Source organism: Xenopus tropicalis, chromosome 6 (assembly GCF_000004195.4).
Source record: "Xenopus tropicalis strain Nigerian chromosome 6, UCB_Xtro_10.0, whole genome shotgun sequence".
Lineage (NCBI taxonomy): Eukaryota > Metazoa > Chordata > Amphibia > Anura > Pipidae > Xenopus > Xenopus tropicalis.
This window is the reverse complement of record NC_030682.2, coordinates 70,991,020-71,010,002: the sequence shown is the minus strand read 5'-3', so window position 1 is coordinate 71,010,002 and position 18,983 is coordinate 70,991,020. Positions and strand designations below refer to the sequence as shown.

At 37.4% G+C, this 18,983-nt stretch overlaps 1 protein-coding gene across 3 annotated transcripts in view; it reads left to right on the top strand.

Moving 5' to 3' along the window:
- Positions 1–18,983, top strand: part of dnah5 (dynein axonemal heavy chain 5) — a 251,633-nt gene that overhangs the window by 80,025 nt on the left and 152,625 nt on the right. For all 3 annotated transcript variants that reach the window (XM_031903686.1, XM_012965451.3, XM_031903687.1), the window contains exons 6-13: positions 113–334; positions 3,528–3,665; positions 6,092–6,268; positions 7,410–7,523; positions 8,558–8,665; positions 10,659–10,781; positions 12,054–12,269; positions 18,211–18,318. In XM_031903686.1, coding sequence (XP_031759546.1) covers positions 113–334; positions 3,528–3,665; positions 6,092–6,268; positions 7,410–7,523; positions 8,558–8,665; positions 10,659–10,781; positions 12,054–12,269; positions 18,211–18,318 — 1,206 coding nt within the window. The remainder of the gene's footprint in view (positions 1–112; positions 335–3,527; positions 3,666–6,091; positions 6,269–7,409; positions 7,524–8,557; positions 8,666–10,658; positions 10,782–12,053; positions 12,270–18,210; positions 18,319–18,983) is intronic.

The window sequence follows — 18,983 nt, the reverse complement described above, 5'->3', positions numbered from 1 at the left end:
CTGCTGTAAATAAAAAGTGAAAAACCACCTTGGATACGGTAATTGTATTAATAATTTATTAGTAACAGGAAAACTTATTTACTATAAAATATTTATGTGTTTTTTACTACAGGAAGTAAATTTCAACATGCTTGATACTTCAGGAAACAGTTTGCTAGGAAGTGTTGAATCTTTGTTGTCAGATATATATATTCCTGCTCTAAAGACCATGGATAATGGCTGGGGAGAGCTGGTTGATCCGCAGCAAGCTGGTAATGTCAAACAAGACTTTCTGGGCTCTTTAGAAGGTTTTGTTGGTGTTCTTTCTGGTGCACAACAAAGTTTAATGGACAAGGTATGCACAGTTATTTCATTATTACTATTGTTATTATTATTTCGTCATTGTTATCTTCACTGTTCATCTATAAAGCACAGGCTCAGTGAGAAAAAAAACATGTTTGTAATGCATCTTTATTATTTAAAATGTGTAATTTTGAATATTCAGACCAGGATCAGCGCTGCTTTCTCAGTAAGTTGCCCACCCCAAACAAAAAGTTCACAGTGAACTGGTTACTGCATGCCTTCCCTATCCTGTTTCACTTGCATGTCTTTGGTACCATTGGCTGGCAATATTTAGCCAATCAGATCAGTGAAATGCAAATGAAAAAGGAGAGGGAAGGCATGTGCCATAACTAGCTCAATGTCAACTTCCTGTTTTAAGCAGAATGCAAGCTGGAGTTGGGGATCCCTTCAGAAGACAGAGGAGAGGGCAGAGGAGTGAGCCTGTCAGCAGCACTGATCCTGGTCAGAACTCCACATTTTAAATAATAAAGATGAATTACAAAAATGTTTTTTTCTCACAGGGGCTGTTCAAATTCAGATTATTGTTTGAAGGTGAAAAATTGGCTTCTTAAAGAAACAGTATAACATAATTATTTGCTATTAAACACATGCCTTCTAAATACTTTTATGAACATATTTATAATACAGAAATGTAAATGTTATAAGTATATTTTAAATAAGTAACATTGCCAAGTATTGATAGGGCTCAGGCAGCAGCTCCTGTTGTGACATAATTTTGGTCAAGTTCCCCCTCCTTCCCATCCATCACCCTGTACAATGTCAGAAGTGCTCCACCCTACATTAGTTTAAAAAACACACACGTCCATCAAGTTCAACCTTAATGCCTACATATAACCTGCCTAACTGCTAGTTAATCCAGAGAAAGGCAATAAACCCCATCTGAAGCCTCTCTAATTTACCACAGAGGAGGAAAAAATTCCTTCCTGACAAAAATGCAGTTGGACCAGTCCCTGGGCTTACTTGGTCCCTAGGTTTCTGTACCTATCCTACATTTACCCAATACCTGCCACACTGTGTGCAGCTTTACATACTATGTTTTTTACAATGCTCTGGGGTAACAAGATCACTTTGGTTAAGAGGGGCATCACTTACCTGCCAAGAGCAAAGGTGGCCTCAACATGGTGTGCCCTATTGCCTTTTTTGCATTCACATTCTTCACATTTAACTTTTCCAAGTTGGATGCAGACCCTCCTGCATTGTGGCAGATAGGAATCTCATATTGGTCTGAGCCAAACCTGACCAAGTGGTATAAGGGAGAAAGGTTGACCCAAGTCAGATGGAACAATTGCAACACCCCTGAATATGTCATCACTGCTTTGGTATGGGTCAGGAAGTGGTCCTTGTCCAAGCACCAGCTCGATAAGTCCCCTGAAAGGCCCTGTATAGTGAGATTGTTCAGGGTTATTTTGTTGCTGCCCCTGTGCTCAGTGACTGCATAGGTGACACCGCAGAACGGTCACTTCGTCACTTAAACAGCAAATCGTTACCTCCCAAACTGTACAACGTTCAGTGGCTGTCTCTGCATGGGAAACTGAAGGTGCGGGGTAATTACCGGCACCTCTCTCGGCAGGACAGGGTGTGCCCCTGGGGATGTGCTGTTGAGGAAACTCAATGCTATTTTTTGGTTCACTGCCCAGTGTCAACAGTGGTCAGGTGTTCCCTAGCAACAGAGTTATGGTTTCCTTCTCTGAAACTGGCCGGATACGCTCACCTGGCCTATGGAACACTGGATAACTCTGCCTACAGTGCTGACCACACTTACATCATTGTGTCCGTCTTTAAGTATTTTTTGTGGCAGTTCCGGTGCAAGCAGACCATTGGGCATCCTAACACCTCTGTAGACAGCATGGTGAGGGCAATGGTTAGGGAGTTGGCCAAGCTGCGCGTCCCAGTGCCATTAAACCAGAGCACACATTAGCCGCCCTTATCCTGTTTGCTGCTTCCTGGCATTCTGGTTATTTGTGGTCTCAACTGGGATCACCATGGGGCCATAGTTCAGGTAACAATATGTTTCTTCCAGGTTTTCTAGGAGTTTTAACATTGTTATTAGACTGTGTTCTTACATGGGACTTGGAGCTTTCTGGACCTGCCAAGCTCACTATTTTGGATTTTTCTCCTTCAGACCACCGGGAGCAAGGAATTCCTATGATTGTAAATAGTTTTGATTTTCCACCTAAAAACCCTGGATCAACTTGTACCAAGAGCCAATCTCCCATAATCCTGTATTTTCTCACTTGCTAAAAAGCCATCTAATCGCTTCTTGAAGCTATCTAATCAGCCAGTACAACTGATTTGTGGAGGGAATTTCACAACTTCACAACTCTCACTGTAAAAAGTCCTTTCCGAATATTTAGATGGGACCTCCTTTCTTCTAATCGGAATGGGTGCCTTCATGTATACTCATACCTACTCGTAAATAAAGCATTAGAGACATTATTATATGATCCTGTTATATATTTATACATAGTTATCATATCACCCCTTAAGCGCCTCTTCTTCAGTCTGAACAACCCTAACTTGGCCAGTCATTCTTCGTAACTAAGGCTTTCCATACCCTTTTCCAGCTTAGTTGCCCCTTTCTGTACCGTCTCTAATTCAATAATATCCCATTTAAGCCCAAAACTGAACTGCATATTCTAGATGGGGCCTTACCAGCAGCCTGTAAAGGGGAAGAATAACCCCCTCCTCCAGTTTTAACTGGAATGAGATCAATTTCTACGTCACCTTTTATTGCTGTGGCCTATACATACATGGTAGTGTTATTTATTCAATAACCACTTATGATATTGCACCTTTTCTATGTTAGATAAAAGCTAAATTTGTAATTTAGTGTTTGAAAGCTAAATTTCTAATTTGAACATTTTGTTTTACTTCTCCTTTAAAACAAAAGGTATTTACATGCTTCAGACATACCATTTTCTTAGGCCGAAAAATATGTTTTTGGCTGGAGACCAAAAACAGTTTTATGGCACCAATGCAGCCTTAAAATTTAGAGCTTATAAATCCAAGCATTCAGACAAACCATTTATAATTTGTCTTCAGTGCAAGACATTGGAAACTAGCATTTTTTTTTATCCCTGCTAAAGGAGTCCACATATTGTTCATCTGTTCTCTTTTTTCCCAAAGCTCCTTGTATTTACTCTTTGATATCTCAGTCCTTTATGTAAGATATTTATTTTTTCTAGGTTAACCTGAAAAAATGTGAAACATATGATTTAAGGACATTAAAGGGACCCTGTGATTACTTGACTGTAGCGAACAGTTCAGAAGGCCTTGAAAGAATTGAGGAGGGCATGAAAGTATGGATCAAGCAAATTGAACAGGTTAGTAATTCAGAAATGTCAATATTTGAAAAAATACACTGTAGTTTGTCAGTGGCCTAAGTACCATGAGGTCAGAGAATGCATCTGAAGCCAGGCATGCCACCCCACAGGGCCTGCAGGAGATACCTTGGCATGATCATGCTGTGGTGTGTGTTTTTGTGCAGGTGGAAGTTTTGCCCCAGAGGCTGTGAAGCTGTAGATACACCACTATTAATTGTATGTGTATCCTGATTATGTTATGTAAAGAAACATAAATCTAATTGTAAAATTGAAATAAATCCATTCTATAGAGACAACACAGGATCTGTACAGAATTTAAAAGCTGCTCGATGTGGTGGTGGTTCAGTTTTGGAATTCAATTGTGGATTAATATAGGGGTAATGATTTTCAGGTAAACAGGTTTACATTAATGATGCGTCCATCAGTAATAAATCAGGGCACGCTTTGCACTGTTAAATCAGTTATTACAGCAGTGATTCAAAATTAACATTTATAATGTATTATAATACAATAATTACTGATGGTAAAATGTGGGCAGTTTTTTTTTTTTTTTTTAAACTTTTATTAACAATTTCACAATTATACAGAGAAGTAAGTTTGTTAAGAAGATTGTTTTACAGCAAAGTTTTGTAAAATAAACCAGTGATTGATAACCAATTTTGTATCCTGAGTCTCTTTATTAATAAAGTACTTGTGGGTAGGCTGGATTCTTTCCTTTTTTGAATTCCAGACCTATCCTGAATCTTGTTACTTTTTATTATGGATAATATTAAGTTCGATAACGTTCGTAACCTTTGGTTGTTCCGTTATGTAGCTTGCCATAATAAAGATCCTTCCAGACGTTGGTGTTCAATTCTTCTGGAGTTGTAATTGCTCTGAAAGAAGTCATATCCTATAACACGTAACAAACTTATAGCCTTAACCAATTCAACAGGATTAACTAGATTAACAAAATTAACATGTGGTGCCTCCTTTTCACTCTCCTCCCTAATTTCCTGGTAATGTAAGTAGTTCCTGTCAAGATGATTTATATTCCCACATAGTCATAGATGTGAGGGCTGGCCGTAGGTTGACCGATAGCCAAGTTAATGCAGCTTATTCCAGGGAAAAACCATGTTGGTTGATGCACATGTGCATAATGAGAGATCTCCCTGCTTCCTTACTATGTGCATGCGCCTGACCTAGGAGCGGTGAATGTAAACCACGCTTCTTAGTTGCAGCACCTGCTCATTATTCGCATGGGGTTGCCCCCAACATAGCTGCCCGCACTGGGGGCTCATCCCCGGTGCTGGTAGCCCTGTGCTGGCAGGGGCTGGTTTGTAAAAAAAATAAAAACTTTTAGCCTGCACCTCTTGTAGGGGAAACATTATAGGGGTGGTAGGTGCCCTTTAAGAGGTAGTTTTGTTAAATTATTTTAACAAATGACACCTGGTTTCAAAATGTATTAAGAGGCAAAAAATGTAATGATTCACAAAATATGGTAAAGTTAGGGGGTATGGGACCGCCCATGCATTCAGCTTAAACAAAGAAATAATATAAGGGGGTAAGGGAAACAATGACATTTCTTCTGCCGGAACTTACAGAAAATAGAGGGGTAAAATCTGGGGTTCGGATGACGAACTTCTTCATTTATTTTACACTGCTTTTTACATGTATTTTTTTTTTGGCAATTTTCATTTTACACAGCATAATACATAGGCCCCTGAATGTCCATTTATATCTAGATCAACCTTCAACATGCTTTAACTTCAGCAGTTTAGCATAATAACTTAAACGCAGGCTTTATTTCATCATAGAGTAAAGTCAGTTTTCAGCTACAGAAAACATCATAACAAATGGTTTTCCCACTCAGGGTTCAAGCTCACCTTGCACTTGCAAGCTTTCAGATCATCAGACAGGAGGGAGGGTTTACACTGTTTTACCTGTGCAGTCCTCACATGGACATACCAACCCCATCCTGAACTCCCAACTTTTTAGACTAAATTTGAAAATGCTTAAGAAATAAAATATGTGGTTGATTTGTACAGACCACTGATTTTTTTCATGCATGTTTTTCTAGTATACTGGTTTGCAAGTATACAAGAAATCACGTGATCCTAAGCTCTTGCACATGCCAACATTTAGAGGCCCATTTAATAACATTTGCGGTTTTATAGTTTTTTAAAACCACAACTAAACTAATTTCCATTAATATCAGTAATTATCAAAAGATCCGAATTGAAAAAGCACAAAAAAAGTTGCTGTAAAAATGAAAAAAAAAAGCAACTATTTCAATATGTTGAGCAAAAACAGCAACTATTTTGCATTGCCATACAAAAGTCAGCATCCCGAAAACCTCTAAAACCACGAAGCAAAGTGAGCATTCTGGATAACAGGTCCTATACCTGAACCATTTGTTGTCTAATTGGTCTTTCTGTTTACAATAGGTTCTGGCAGAAAGCAACCAACTGAGGAAGGAAGCCGATGACCTTGGTCCTAGAGCAGAACTTGACCACTGGAAGAAGAGACTGTCTAAGTTTCATTACTTACTGGATCAGTTAAAGACACCTGAAGTGAAAGCTGTTCTTGGAGTCTTGACAGCAGCAAAATCCAAACTTCTTAAGGTTTGGAGCATATAATAATCTAATGCAAGTGCTAATAAAACATACACATTGTAATTTACCATATTTAATTGATTATTGCAATGCTACTGACCCAACTACAGGTGTGGCATCTATTATTCAAAATGCTTGGGACCTGGAATTTGTGGATGAGAGATCTTTCTGTAATGAGGAACACCATGCCTTAAGACAGGGATCCCCAACCTTTTATAATAGTGAGCCACATTTAAACAAAGTGTTGGGGAGCAACACAAGCATGAAAAAGGTTCCTGGGGGTGCCAATAAGAGCTGAAAATGGCTACTTAATAGCCCCTATGTGGACTGCAGCATACAGAAGGTTCTGTTTGGCATCATACTTGATTTTTATGCAACCAAAACTTGCCTCCAAGTCAATAATTTAAAAATAAGCACTTGCTTCGAGGCCACTGGGAGCAACATCCAAGGGGTTGGTGATCAACATGTTGCTCATGAGCCACTGGTAAGGGAGCACAGCCTTAAGACTAAAAAAAAATATTTATTATAAATAAACGCAAATCAGTAGGGCTATATTGATAAATCTATGTTGATATATATCAACATAGATTTATGCCAGCCTAATTGTTATTAAGGACAATGTACTGCATAAACAAAACAAATTAGTCAAAATCAAGAACTGTTTGTTTAATTATAAACCAATTGCAAAACAGAACTCCTTTAGTTTTAAGCTTTCTGGAGAACAGGTTTACAGATAATATAGAAAGAGAGAAAGGCTTAGCAGCACTCCGGAATGGTGAAACAATGGTGATTTATTTGTGCCACAAGTAAGGGGGAGGGGTAAGTACATTTTTGGTACTGCTGTGTGCAGCATCAGACCTGAATGTTGCAGCCTGGTCCAGTGTCACATCCTCTGACTGTCAATTTCCCGCTGACTGACCAAACAGAAATTCTTTAGCCTATGTCTAACCCCACTAAGCAGAACTGACCTTTTCACTGCAACATCCTTGCCTAGTCAAAGGGTTCTTCTCCCTGCACGCTGTCCCAAGCCCTGCCATTTATTTCACAAGAAATGTACCTAACTGGTTCATGAGTTGTAATTGGTGGCTGAATCATGCAAGCGAAAATCTACTTTTTCCTTTAAATATGCTTGTATATTTTTCTGTTTAAGATTTGGCGGCTGCTAGACACACGGATCACAGACTCTGCAAATGAAGCCAAAGATAATGTTAAATACCTATATACATTGGAGAAGTTTTGTGATCCCCTTTACAACAGCGACCCTGTAAGTCTTCACATTTTTTATCAAATCCTGTAGATTACTTACAGTAAATTAAATTTAAACTATTTTTTTAACATTACTATAAAACTATTTTCATTATCGCATTTCATCTTTATCTTCTTTGTCCTTTTCTCTTTTTATTAGCTTGCCAGTCAGTCTGTAAATTTTTCATGTCACCAGTTTTCTTTCTGCTATTCTAGCCAACTTCTCTAATTCCTACCTGTTGACCATTTTTTTCCTATAATATGTTGTTATGATAAATATTATTTTTTGTGCAATTTCTATTGCTAACCCTCTGGCAATTTCTGTATATATTAAAAAATGTCTCTGATTTAAAAGTCTGTGCTTTTTTGGCTCATAAATAAGGGATTTCTGATTACCCATGGCACATTGCCAAATGTTGGTCAGTAATCCTTTAAAGGAGAAGGAAAGGTAAAATCTAATTAAGCTTTATCAGAAAGGTCTATGTAAATACAGCCATAAGCACTGACAGAAAAGCTGAACTGAGTCCTCTATCAAAAGGAACACAGGATTTCTTGTCTCCTTTTTTTTTGTGAACATGTTCATTGGTATCAGACTTCCTTTTTATTAGGGCTCATTCAGGTTTGGGGCTCTCCTCTCTCCCTCTACCCCTCCCTTCTCCTGCTCCCCCAGCTATACCTGCTATAACTGCAGGAGGAAGCTACCAAGACCAATCTAAAATGGCAGCTGCTATCAGAGGGAAGTTCTAGGGCTCTTTACTCACCTATAGTGTTCTAGGTAGCACTAATGTGGCTAATCTATTGGGCAGTAAAATGCCAAAATTCCTTCTCCTTTAATAGTATTTATTGTATAGAGATCATTGGGCAACCTAAAAAGGATTGCACTGCATTTCTACACAATATTCCAGGTAACTGTGGGCTAGTCAGTTTAACCAGGGAAGACTTACCCTTGATGATAAGTTGTCTGATGGGTACCAGGTCCACTAATGGTCCAACAATGGCCTTTATTTTCTACATAAAAAAAACTGCATCTCTCCCATTGTTTTCAATTTGCAGGTTTCTATGATTGACTCTATCCCAAGACTTATGAATGCTATTGGAATGATTCATAACATCTCTCGATATTATAACACCTCTGAGAAAATCACATCTTTGTTTGTAAAGGTATTCTATATTCTTAAAAAGATTAAATATGTTTTTGTTTGATACTGCATATTGCAGCTACTGTATCGAGTACAATTTATGGTCTATTCTATGGTGTATCATACCCCCCAGCATTTGAAAAATGAAAAGAGAGACAAAAAGACCTGGAGCGCGCAGTGTGGCAATTTTTGACCACACCCACTTTTGTGGCCACGCCCCAATTGCCACATCTCATTTTTTTTCAAAAAATACTCCTTTTATATAGTTGAAATGGTAGGACCGGACACAAAATGTGCTATACCCTCATACTGTACTACCTAAGGAAAACAATATAGCAACTCATATAAAATACAAATATAGAGAAAAGGCAGTTATAAGTGAGTTATAACTATGTACCAGTTTTGCCCCCCCATACACAGTGCCTCCAATGGCCCAATAGACAGTAACCCCCACAGACAATACCCCCCATACACTGTGCCCCCAATTGCCCCCATAGTCAGTGCCCCCATACACAGTACCCCCATACATAGTACCTCCATAGAAAGTACCCCCATACACAATGCCCCCATAGAAAGTGCCCCCAATTACCCCCATAGACAGTACCCCCCATATACAGTACCCCCATAGACAGTACCCCCATACACAGTACCCCCATAGAAAGTACCCCCCATACACAATGCCCCCATAGACACTCCTTCTTCAGTGGCTCTGGCTCCCTGTGTGGCAGCGACATGCCCTTTTACAAGGTTGCACCCCGTGTGTACGTGTGACGTCAATACGGGGCGCAACCTTATAAAAGTGCCTGTCGTTGCTACACAAGGAGCAGGAGCCGCTGAAGAAGAAGAAGCGCCCGGCTCCAGCCAGCGCATCCCGCTCTCCCAGATAGTTCAATGAATGTCAAGCATTTCTGTAATCTATTACAGAAATGTGGGACATTCATTGAACTATCCGGGACAGCGGGATGCGCTATTAAAACCAGGACAGTCCTGCGGAAAGTGGGACAGTTGGGGGGTATGGTGTATACAAGCAAAAAGAAAATTATATAAAAACATAATAATATAGTAATATATGCCAATAATTCCTAATTTTAAAGAAATAATTTAATTTTATACGGAATCAAAAACAGCTATACAATGTATAACTTTTAAAAGGTGAAATTTTAGTTTTGTGGTGAGAGAGATTTTGTCAGAGTTTTAGAAGATTATAGTATAGACTATTTTTTCACCAGGATGTGTTCTGCTCTAAAGTCAGCCCTGGAGTCTGAAGGTGGCCATGCATTATAAGATCTGCTTGTTTGGCAGAGTTGTCAAATGAGTAGATCTTTCCCCCAATATTCCCACCTAAGGTGAGTGATATCATTCCAATTTGATCATTTGGCCCTAAGGCCAAACAATTACATTACAGTGAAGGGGATAGTTGCCACTGGAGCGAGGACCACATCAATGAGCTAATGTAGTCCTCAATCTGAAAATTGAGCCTGACCGTTTCAACATCTGGCTGATTTTTGGCCAGATACCAGTAGAGGAGGCCCATTGACAGTGTCGGACTGGCCCACCCAATCCCGGTAGGCCCAGGTGTCAGTGGGCCCTTTTGCTTTTAACTCTAATTCATGGTCATTCCCTATTTCTGTATGGGAACAAGGAAGCTTGATAGATGGAAGAGTAGAGTATAGTATGTACAGAAAATAGACTAGGATAATAAACAGTTTGAGGGAGTAGAGGAGGACTTAAAGTTTTGAGAGTGGGCCCATGGTCCAGGGTTTTCTGGTGGGCCCCTTCCATCTCAGTTCCACAATGCCCATTGAAGGGTCTCCATACATGGGATGATAAGCTGCTGAATTGGTGTGAAGGACCCTGCAAGAGAGAACCAGTACAGAGTCCTTGCAGCTCATGATCAGCAAATTCTTTTCTACTTTTCTATTGTTATTATATATTTTTTTGTTTATATAAAATATAATTTTAGTTTCTATTATACTGGTATTTATATATATATATATATATATATCTATCTATAGGTAACCAACCAGATGATAACTGCTTGCAAGTCTTATATCACAAACAACAAGACTGCAAAAATATGGGATCAGGCACAAGATGTAGTTGTGGAAAAACTAAAATCAGCAATAAAACTAAATGAGGTAAACAACTTTTATAAAACAGGATTTTGTTTTGTATATTGTATAATAATGTTTACTAACAAAGTGGACCGTACTGACCATTGTTTGAATCATGATTATCAGTTTAACAAAAAAAAAAAAAAACACTAGCTGTACATGTACTATTTGTATTATTGCTTTTCTTCTTGTCACTGAAAAAATAAAATCGATCTTAATTTTTGTCCCCATTAAAAAGCAAATGTCATATACATAAAAATATATCAAGGTTTAGTGCATGGTTAATTTATTTCAGAAACAGCCTTCATAAAAATAAAGTTTAGAAATAAATTTATGTATTACACCTCCAATTTAATCTCCAATCTTCTCTCCAGTTTTATGTTTCCACCTTTCAGGTTGAGTAAATCTTGTGCAAATCAAACCTTAGCTGATCTAGAAAAAAATGCTTGCATTACAAGCATATATGTAATGGCCTTTGATGCCCATAGCAACTAATTATATATTTGCTTTTGTTTTCTATCTTGTAGGTGACCATTCAAATCTATTGGTTGCTGTGGGCAAAATCACCTCTGATGTTTGTCTCCAGTGTTAATAAATATGCCCCTTAGTATAGATATGCCTTCTGAGTGAGTTTGAAATCCTCACTGTTATATGGATATCATATCATGTCCTCCTGGTATAAAAGGTGGTGGTGACATAGCCATGTTAGTTCTCTTGGACTACCAATGCCAAGAAAACAAAATAAATTCAAGGTGACTGATTAGAAAATGCAAGGCAAAAAGCTACATTTTTGAAGTAGTTCTTTGTGGGGCAAAAGTGGGCATGGTTGCATCAAAAAGTGCGGGCGACAAAAAAATAGCCGCAGTGACAAAAATAGATGCGGGCAACAAAATAAATTGCGCAACAAATGCTTTTCGCAAATTTTTCGCTGTTTCGCAAATTTTATGGCAAAGCGAAATCGCTCATCACTATTTGTGGGTTGTTGTAGTCTGTAAAACACCAGCTTTAAGGACACTGCATGTCTCTATCACTGCTGCATCAGAAATCTGAAAGAATAGAATTCCACAGGCGTCATTTAATTAGTTATTTTTTGATTGTTCTTTAAATGATCAGCACACAAACTGGCTTTAATCGCCTTTCCAGTTATTTCTGTGCAGCATACACAAATATTGTAATTCACAAGCTAGTGAGTTTGTATAATTTGTCTTTGGTTAAGTTATTTTATCTGCTCAGAATAATACTGGGACTGCTAAGACATTGTTTATATAAATACCCACTCATTTCTGTTTCTTTAAGTTTTATCAGCATGCTTTTCACAAGACCAAAGAAACCCGAGAACAAATTCCAACTGAAAGGCAATTTGATTTTAGTGAAGTGTACATATTTGGAAAATTTGACACCTTTCAGAGAAGACTGGAGAAAATCATTCATATTTTTGAAACTATCACCACATATTCATCTCTACAAAACTCTAAAATTGAAGGTCTGGAAATGGTGACAACAAAATTCCAGGTAACTTAAAGAGAATATCTAAATACTAAAATAAAGTTATCAGAGTATACTCTTGGGTACTTCCCTTTCTTGGCATCCTACATACTGTAGTTACATAGTTACTAGGGTTGAAAAAAGACCAGAGTCTTTCCTTCCAAGTAAACCCAGCACACACAAACCTATACTGACCATCTATACACAAACATACATAAACCATATATACCAACAATACTAACTGTAGATTTTAGTATCACAATAGCCTTGGGTAATATGCTTGTTCAAAAAATCATCCAAGACCCTCTTAAAGTGATACTGGCACAAAAAAAGTTCTTTTAAAAATATCAAACTACTTCCAAACCTACCTATAGGTCATGCTGACTGTTTTTTCCTAAAAGTCCTGTTTCTCTACATAAATCCTACTGAAGATCTTGAACCCGACTGTCTGGCAACCCGACTGTAGCTTCTCAATCTGTCAAAAGGACTACGTCATAAACTGGGAGGATTCAGCTTGCCATTTGCTTCAAAGAGTTCCCCCTCCCACCCTTGCTCGCATAGCATTGCATGGCGTTGTGAACTAGATAGCAGGTAGGCTTGATCTTTCCATTGCCTGCCTACTTCAAAGGGCTGCCCCCCCCTTTCTGCTCTTTGCACGAAGAATTTAAATAGCTTTTCCGTGCCTGCCTGCTTCTAATTCCCTCCCCCCCATTACACAGAGACAACAGAGCTGAGCTTGTCACACACCGGTTGAAAGCAGAAGGTGTGTTGCAGGTTTGTGGTTGGGCATATTTATTCACTTGGGAGGCATTTAAATTAAAACCCGGAAGAGGGGAACAAACATGGCTGCTCGTGGGTCTGTGATTCGTGCTACTATAATTATGAAGCGAAAAAACTTTGCAGATTTAGTTTATAAAGAATTTAAAGCTGATACAAATTAAAACACAACAGCAGGTGTACATTTTTTTTTTAACTGGCTGTCAGTATCACTTTAAAGGAATCTGCCATCACAACACCACCACTATGGAGGGCATTCCATAACCTCACTGTCCTAACTGTGAAAACCCCCCTATACTGCTTCACATGAAAGGGCCTTCCTTTAATCTAAAGGGTTGGCCTCTGGTGCACTGATTTGTTTTTATTGGCAAAAAAAGAACACCCCTTATCTGCCTATAATCCCATCTACAATGGGATTACCTACAATCAATGTACTCATAGGCGGAGGGTGACTTTTTTGTTTGGGGAGGCTAAAGATGGCCCATACACAGACTGACCTACAGCTAATGTGAGACTTAGTGGATTCGCTGCTGGCATAAAAAGTCAACCTCCCAACTACCTCTTGCCGTTCCCACTGACTCCCAGGGATACTGTACAAAAGTGCGGGTAGGATGCTTTTTTTTTTACCCTAAAATGTTTAGGATGTAAAAGTATTCATACGCGCACGTCTGTTAGGGGATCTGCAAACATTTGTGTTTGGGATCAGTTAGCTTAAAGGGGTAGTTCGCATTCAAATTCACTTTTATTTTTAATGGTTTTTCAGTTATTTAGCTTTTTGTTCAGCAGCTCTCCATTTGGTATTTCAGCAGCTATCTGGTTACTAGGGTCTTATTTACCCTAGCAACTAGGTAGTGGTTTAAACAAGAGATTGGAATATGAATAGTTAAGGGGCCTACTTGGAAAAATAAGTAATACAAAATTATAATAATAATAATAAAATTGTAGCCTCACAGAGCAATATTTTTTGGCCCCCATTTGAAATCTGTATAGAGGCAGAAGAGAGGCAAATTATTCAAAAAAATTAATTAGGAAGACCAATTGCAAAGTTGCTAGGAATAGGTCATTTTATAACATACTAAAGGTTAACTTAAAAGTGAACCACCCTTTAGATGTGTTTATGTTAGTTTTATAGCAAGAAAGGCAGTGGGTACTGACTCCCCATTATATACAGTGAGACGCAGTCCTTATTTACAAAACCAGCACATTATATACAGATAGACACAGTGGGTACTGATGGCAGATATTCAGGCCCTGGCACTATAACACTGGCACTGATACACAACATTGGCTCCACTGTAACTTACTATAAATGAACAAAACAATGACAAAAAAAAAAAAAAATAGTAAGTGCAAAAAACAACAACAAATATACAAACAAACAATGAGCTTTTTCAGAGGGAAAGAGTTAACTTACCCTCCATGTGTTAGGGTAGGGGATAGATTATAAATTATTATAGGTGTCAGGTCAGGCAAAAAACAATTTAATGTCAGCTAGTGATTCTTTAGAACTGTATAGTACCCGTGTATAGTACCTGTGTATAGTACCTGGGTATAGTACCTGGGTATAGTGCCTGAGTATAGTGCCTGGGTATAGTACCCGTGTATAGTACCCGTGTATAGTGCCTGGGTATAGTACCTGTGTATAGTACCCGTGTATAGTACCCGTGTATAGTGCCTGGGTATAGTACCTGTGTATAGTACCTGTGTATAGTACCTGTGTATAGTGCCTGTGTATAGTGCCTGGGTATAGTACCTGTGGGATGAAAACTGCAGCAAAAGTTGAGAGTTGGCTCTTAAGTAAAGTTTACAGCCTACAGATTCTTCTTTTCAGTCTTCTTTTTTACACTGCTTCCAGTTTACAAAATCTCCCGATCCCTGTGTGAATCTGTGCTCTGATTGGTCAGTTTTACTGTCTGTCAAGAAAGCTGTACTCTGATTGGAGAATCCCCAAGGAGAAAGATCCAATCGGAGCACAGCAAAATGGGCTTGCAGGAACCTATTTCCAGCACAGTGCCAAGCAGGTTTGGGGAGGCTTAGCCTGCCCTAGCCTTATGGAAAATCCGCCTATGAATGTACTTGTACAGAGTAATCATGTTCCCTCCTCCAGATCACCCAGATTATCATCTTTCACAACACACAACCAATTAAAACACACTGTGGCCCAAGCAGGAGAACAATTGCCTGAAACCACAATTGTAATATGAAAAAAGACAGAAGGAGGCACACAAGTAACATGATATAGTAAGGGATATAAACCCATGAAAAAAATGATAGCAGGAGCACATTCTCTAATTAGACACAGAATATAGAAATTAAGAATTGCTGCTCTTGAGTTAAGTAAAAGATGGAACAACAAGGGATAATAAATAACTATAATGCAAGAGCTGTGAAAAAATCTGAAATAATATCTTTTAAAACACTTTTCAGGTCACATTTGCTGGTATCATAATAAATCTCAATCTTCTTTATCATGCTATGCCTATTTACATATGTACAGAAGTCGACTTTCAGAAAATAACATTTTATTTTTAAAATTGTAATCTGCCGAAGTGTGGTTTTGTATTCCTTCACAGTCCCTTATATCCTAAAAAAATACTTGAGTAACAAAAGTGCTAACCAAAGGCTACATTACAGTGGTGGACTTTGTTGCCAGTGCAGCAGCACAAAAGTGACAGTAAATTCTGATCACTTTTCCAAATGAGTCGATCAATACATATAAATAGAAAAACATGAATAAAAGCTGTATTTATATTGCTTGGGTTGGATCAGTAGAGTTTCTGTCTGTAAAACAGCAACAGGGTCTTTTAATCTCTGTTCTGACGCAAAAACATTCATGTCTAACTGAACTCTATGGAGACAATACACTCCAATATATGGAGTATAATTTTCTGGAGGACAGTGATATATATATAATGCCCCCAGGTCTGGCCATGGCAGATAAAATCTTCTTTGGTACCTCTGGCCAGTGCCTACCCCTGCTCTGTTTATGCCATGCACAGTAACATACATTCTGCCAAACAAAATTCCATTCCTCAACCATCTTGTATAATATGATAATAATGATCATATGACCAGAGCAGTGAAGTTTTGGTTCTACAAATCTGGACATTGAGTTCAAGGACCTCTAGCTTTTCTGGGGAATCTCCAACATGCATCTGTGTTGAAAAGGTAGTTCACATTCCACTTTTTCAGTTCAATTTTTTTCAAATACTACACCAAAAATAATAAATGTTTTTATTGCGGTTTTAATTTTTATTTTAAAGCTTAATATTTCAGACTCTCATCCCCAGGAACAGCTTTTTAAAACTCCATACTAAAGCTGCTTCTGGTCAACATTGAGGCTATAGAAATGCTCTATTACATTTGATTCATTCAGAAGCAGTACCTAGTGAATGTGATCTCTAATTATAAATCAACTGTTAAAAATAACTAGTTAGCAGGGGTTAAGGGCACGCCAGAATTGACACAGTTATTTCCGGTGGAAGTCGCTCTAAGAAAAAAAGGTGTAAAAAATGTTGCCATTTTTATGTGGCATGTCCTGTGAATTATTGACAAATTTTAGGACTGTTTTTTTACACTGCGTATAAATCTGCCCTGGAGTGTGTTGACCCAAAAACACTCCAGTGTACATTTTTAGTTCGGAATCCACTCCAACCTGGCTTACTGAGTTGCTATTGGGAGTAAAATGTATATAAAAAACAAAAAAAAACAAAAAACAAAAAACAAAATAAAGAATAGAAAGCAGCTAAAGAATGTTTTTATTTTTTTAAGTGGTATGCTATTTAAGAAAAACTGAAATTAAATTTCTGCTAATTTATATAACTATACTTAACTGTACTCACTTGTACTTTTATTTGTACAGACAGCAGAAATACAGGAGCAATGGGAGGTAATATGGCAAAGCCTTGCAGTTGATTATGATTTAGAACCGTGGATTTCAAACTCTGGGCAGCATTGTGTCAGAAAGTCCTTGAGATGAAGCGTATATTACATTGGCATTTTTACTTTAGCCCCCCTTTAAAATAATCTAATCAGGAAAATAGCTTAATGCTTGTAAAGATACAGTAGTTTCAGGACCCATAAGTGGGCTGTAGTATTTCGTTTGAAAACCACTGGTTTAGAAGAACTACTTTTTACTTATGGTTTTGATATTTTGTAGCCATATTTGATTTATTGCTTTAGTGTTATTCTTCTTTTGTTTGGTTTGTCTACATTTTAAAATACCTTTTAAGTGGTATTTTTGGGCATCTATTTTGAGAACCACTAGGCATTCATCTATTTTATATTAAAATAAATCTTAGTGGCATTACGTAGTAAATACAATCAGAATATATATGATGAAAAAAATAAAACTAAGAATGAAATAGATTTTTAATATATGCATTTTCTAAAGCAAGGAATTTTAATCCTTAAACTAAAAAATAATGAAACGGAAAGGCCATCTCCCATAGACTCCTTTATAATCAAATAATTCACATTTTAAAAAATGATTTTGTTTTTCTCTGTAATAAGACAGTACCTTGTTCTTGATCCTAACTGCGATATAATTAATACTTATTAGTGGACTTAAGGTATGGGGATCCGAATTACGGAAAGATTCCTTATCTGGAAAACCCGAGGTCCTGAGAATTCTGGATAACAGGTTTCTTACCTGTATAAACTTGAAATTTAGAAACATAAAAACTTGGGAACATAAAAAAGATGGATGCCTTCTTGTTCTCTCTTACATGCTCACAGATGGTTTGTACTTACATTTTGATGATGTCTGGATTTAAAAAAAAATATTTGTTGTCACCTATTAAGGTTATAAGTAAATTTAGATTGCTCTTTCATTAATATGTTCCTTAAGTTATTAACTTCATTTACCTATACCGTACACCTGTTCCAAATGAAAAAAACAAGGTGGTACAATCATTAAAGTCCCTTTACACAAATCTTATTTTTAAGGCTATTGAACCTTCCAACATTTTTATGATGATGTGTATATATACTGGAACTCGTCTCATTGTATTTCTACAACAATCATTTTCAATATAGAAACTTGATTGAGAATTGTTTCATCAGAAGAGAGTTTGCTTATACTAAAACTGGAAAGAAAATGTTTTAATAAGTAAAAAGATGTCATATAGCAAAATTCTGTACATTATTTCCAGGTCTTATTTACATGTTGTATTTACATAATCCCATTTAGTCTACTGTTGCTACAATTAAGAAAAAACAATATGACTTCTTGGATCAGAGAAGAACTGAATTTGATGATGATTATGAAGAATTTGTAAAACAAACACATGACCTACATGTAAGTATTTTAACAACAAAAGTAGTGACAAGTTGTTTTTTTCTGTTAATATTATTTCATTTGTATCAGTAGCTTGCTCTGTCTCTAAATTTGCTATCAAATGACATGGTAGTTTTCTTGTTTGGGACACAATGTTCTAAATAAGAGATAAACTCTTATTTTAAAGAGGAACAGATCTTGTTTGAATTAATACTGCATGATTAACCCTTGCTTCTGTACAGATGTTTTGAAATTGACTGCATGTGCATCATTGTCTACTGTTATTTTCTTTCTTGTCAAAATCTTCCTTATTTATTCTCTTTTAATCTAAACTTTGCCCGATGAGTCTATATAATACAATTGCTGTCATGGCAAAGGTATTTAAAAAGTCCTTAGTTTTCCTGAACAAACATAAAGCAATGTCTAATACATAATATACAGGGCTGAATTTAACAAATAAAAATCTTCTATACCAATGTCGATTTATCTCCCCAAAATGCTTTACCAGTAGTATTAACTAAATCGCTGGTGGGAAACCAAATGCATGGCTTTGTTTTTCTCAAGTTGCCTCACTAGTAAGAGTGCTTTTAAGCACTGGCAAACGGGCCATCTTGAATTGCAAACTAGTACAGTGACAAACCAGATTATTACCAAAACATGTAATTTTATGTCAGTTATATGTCTTT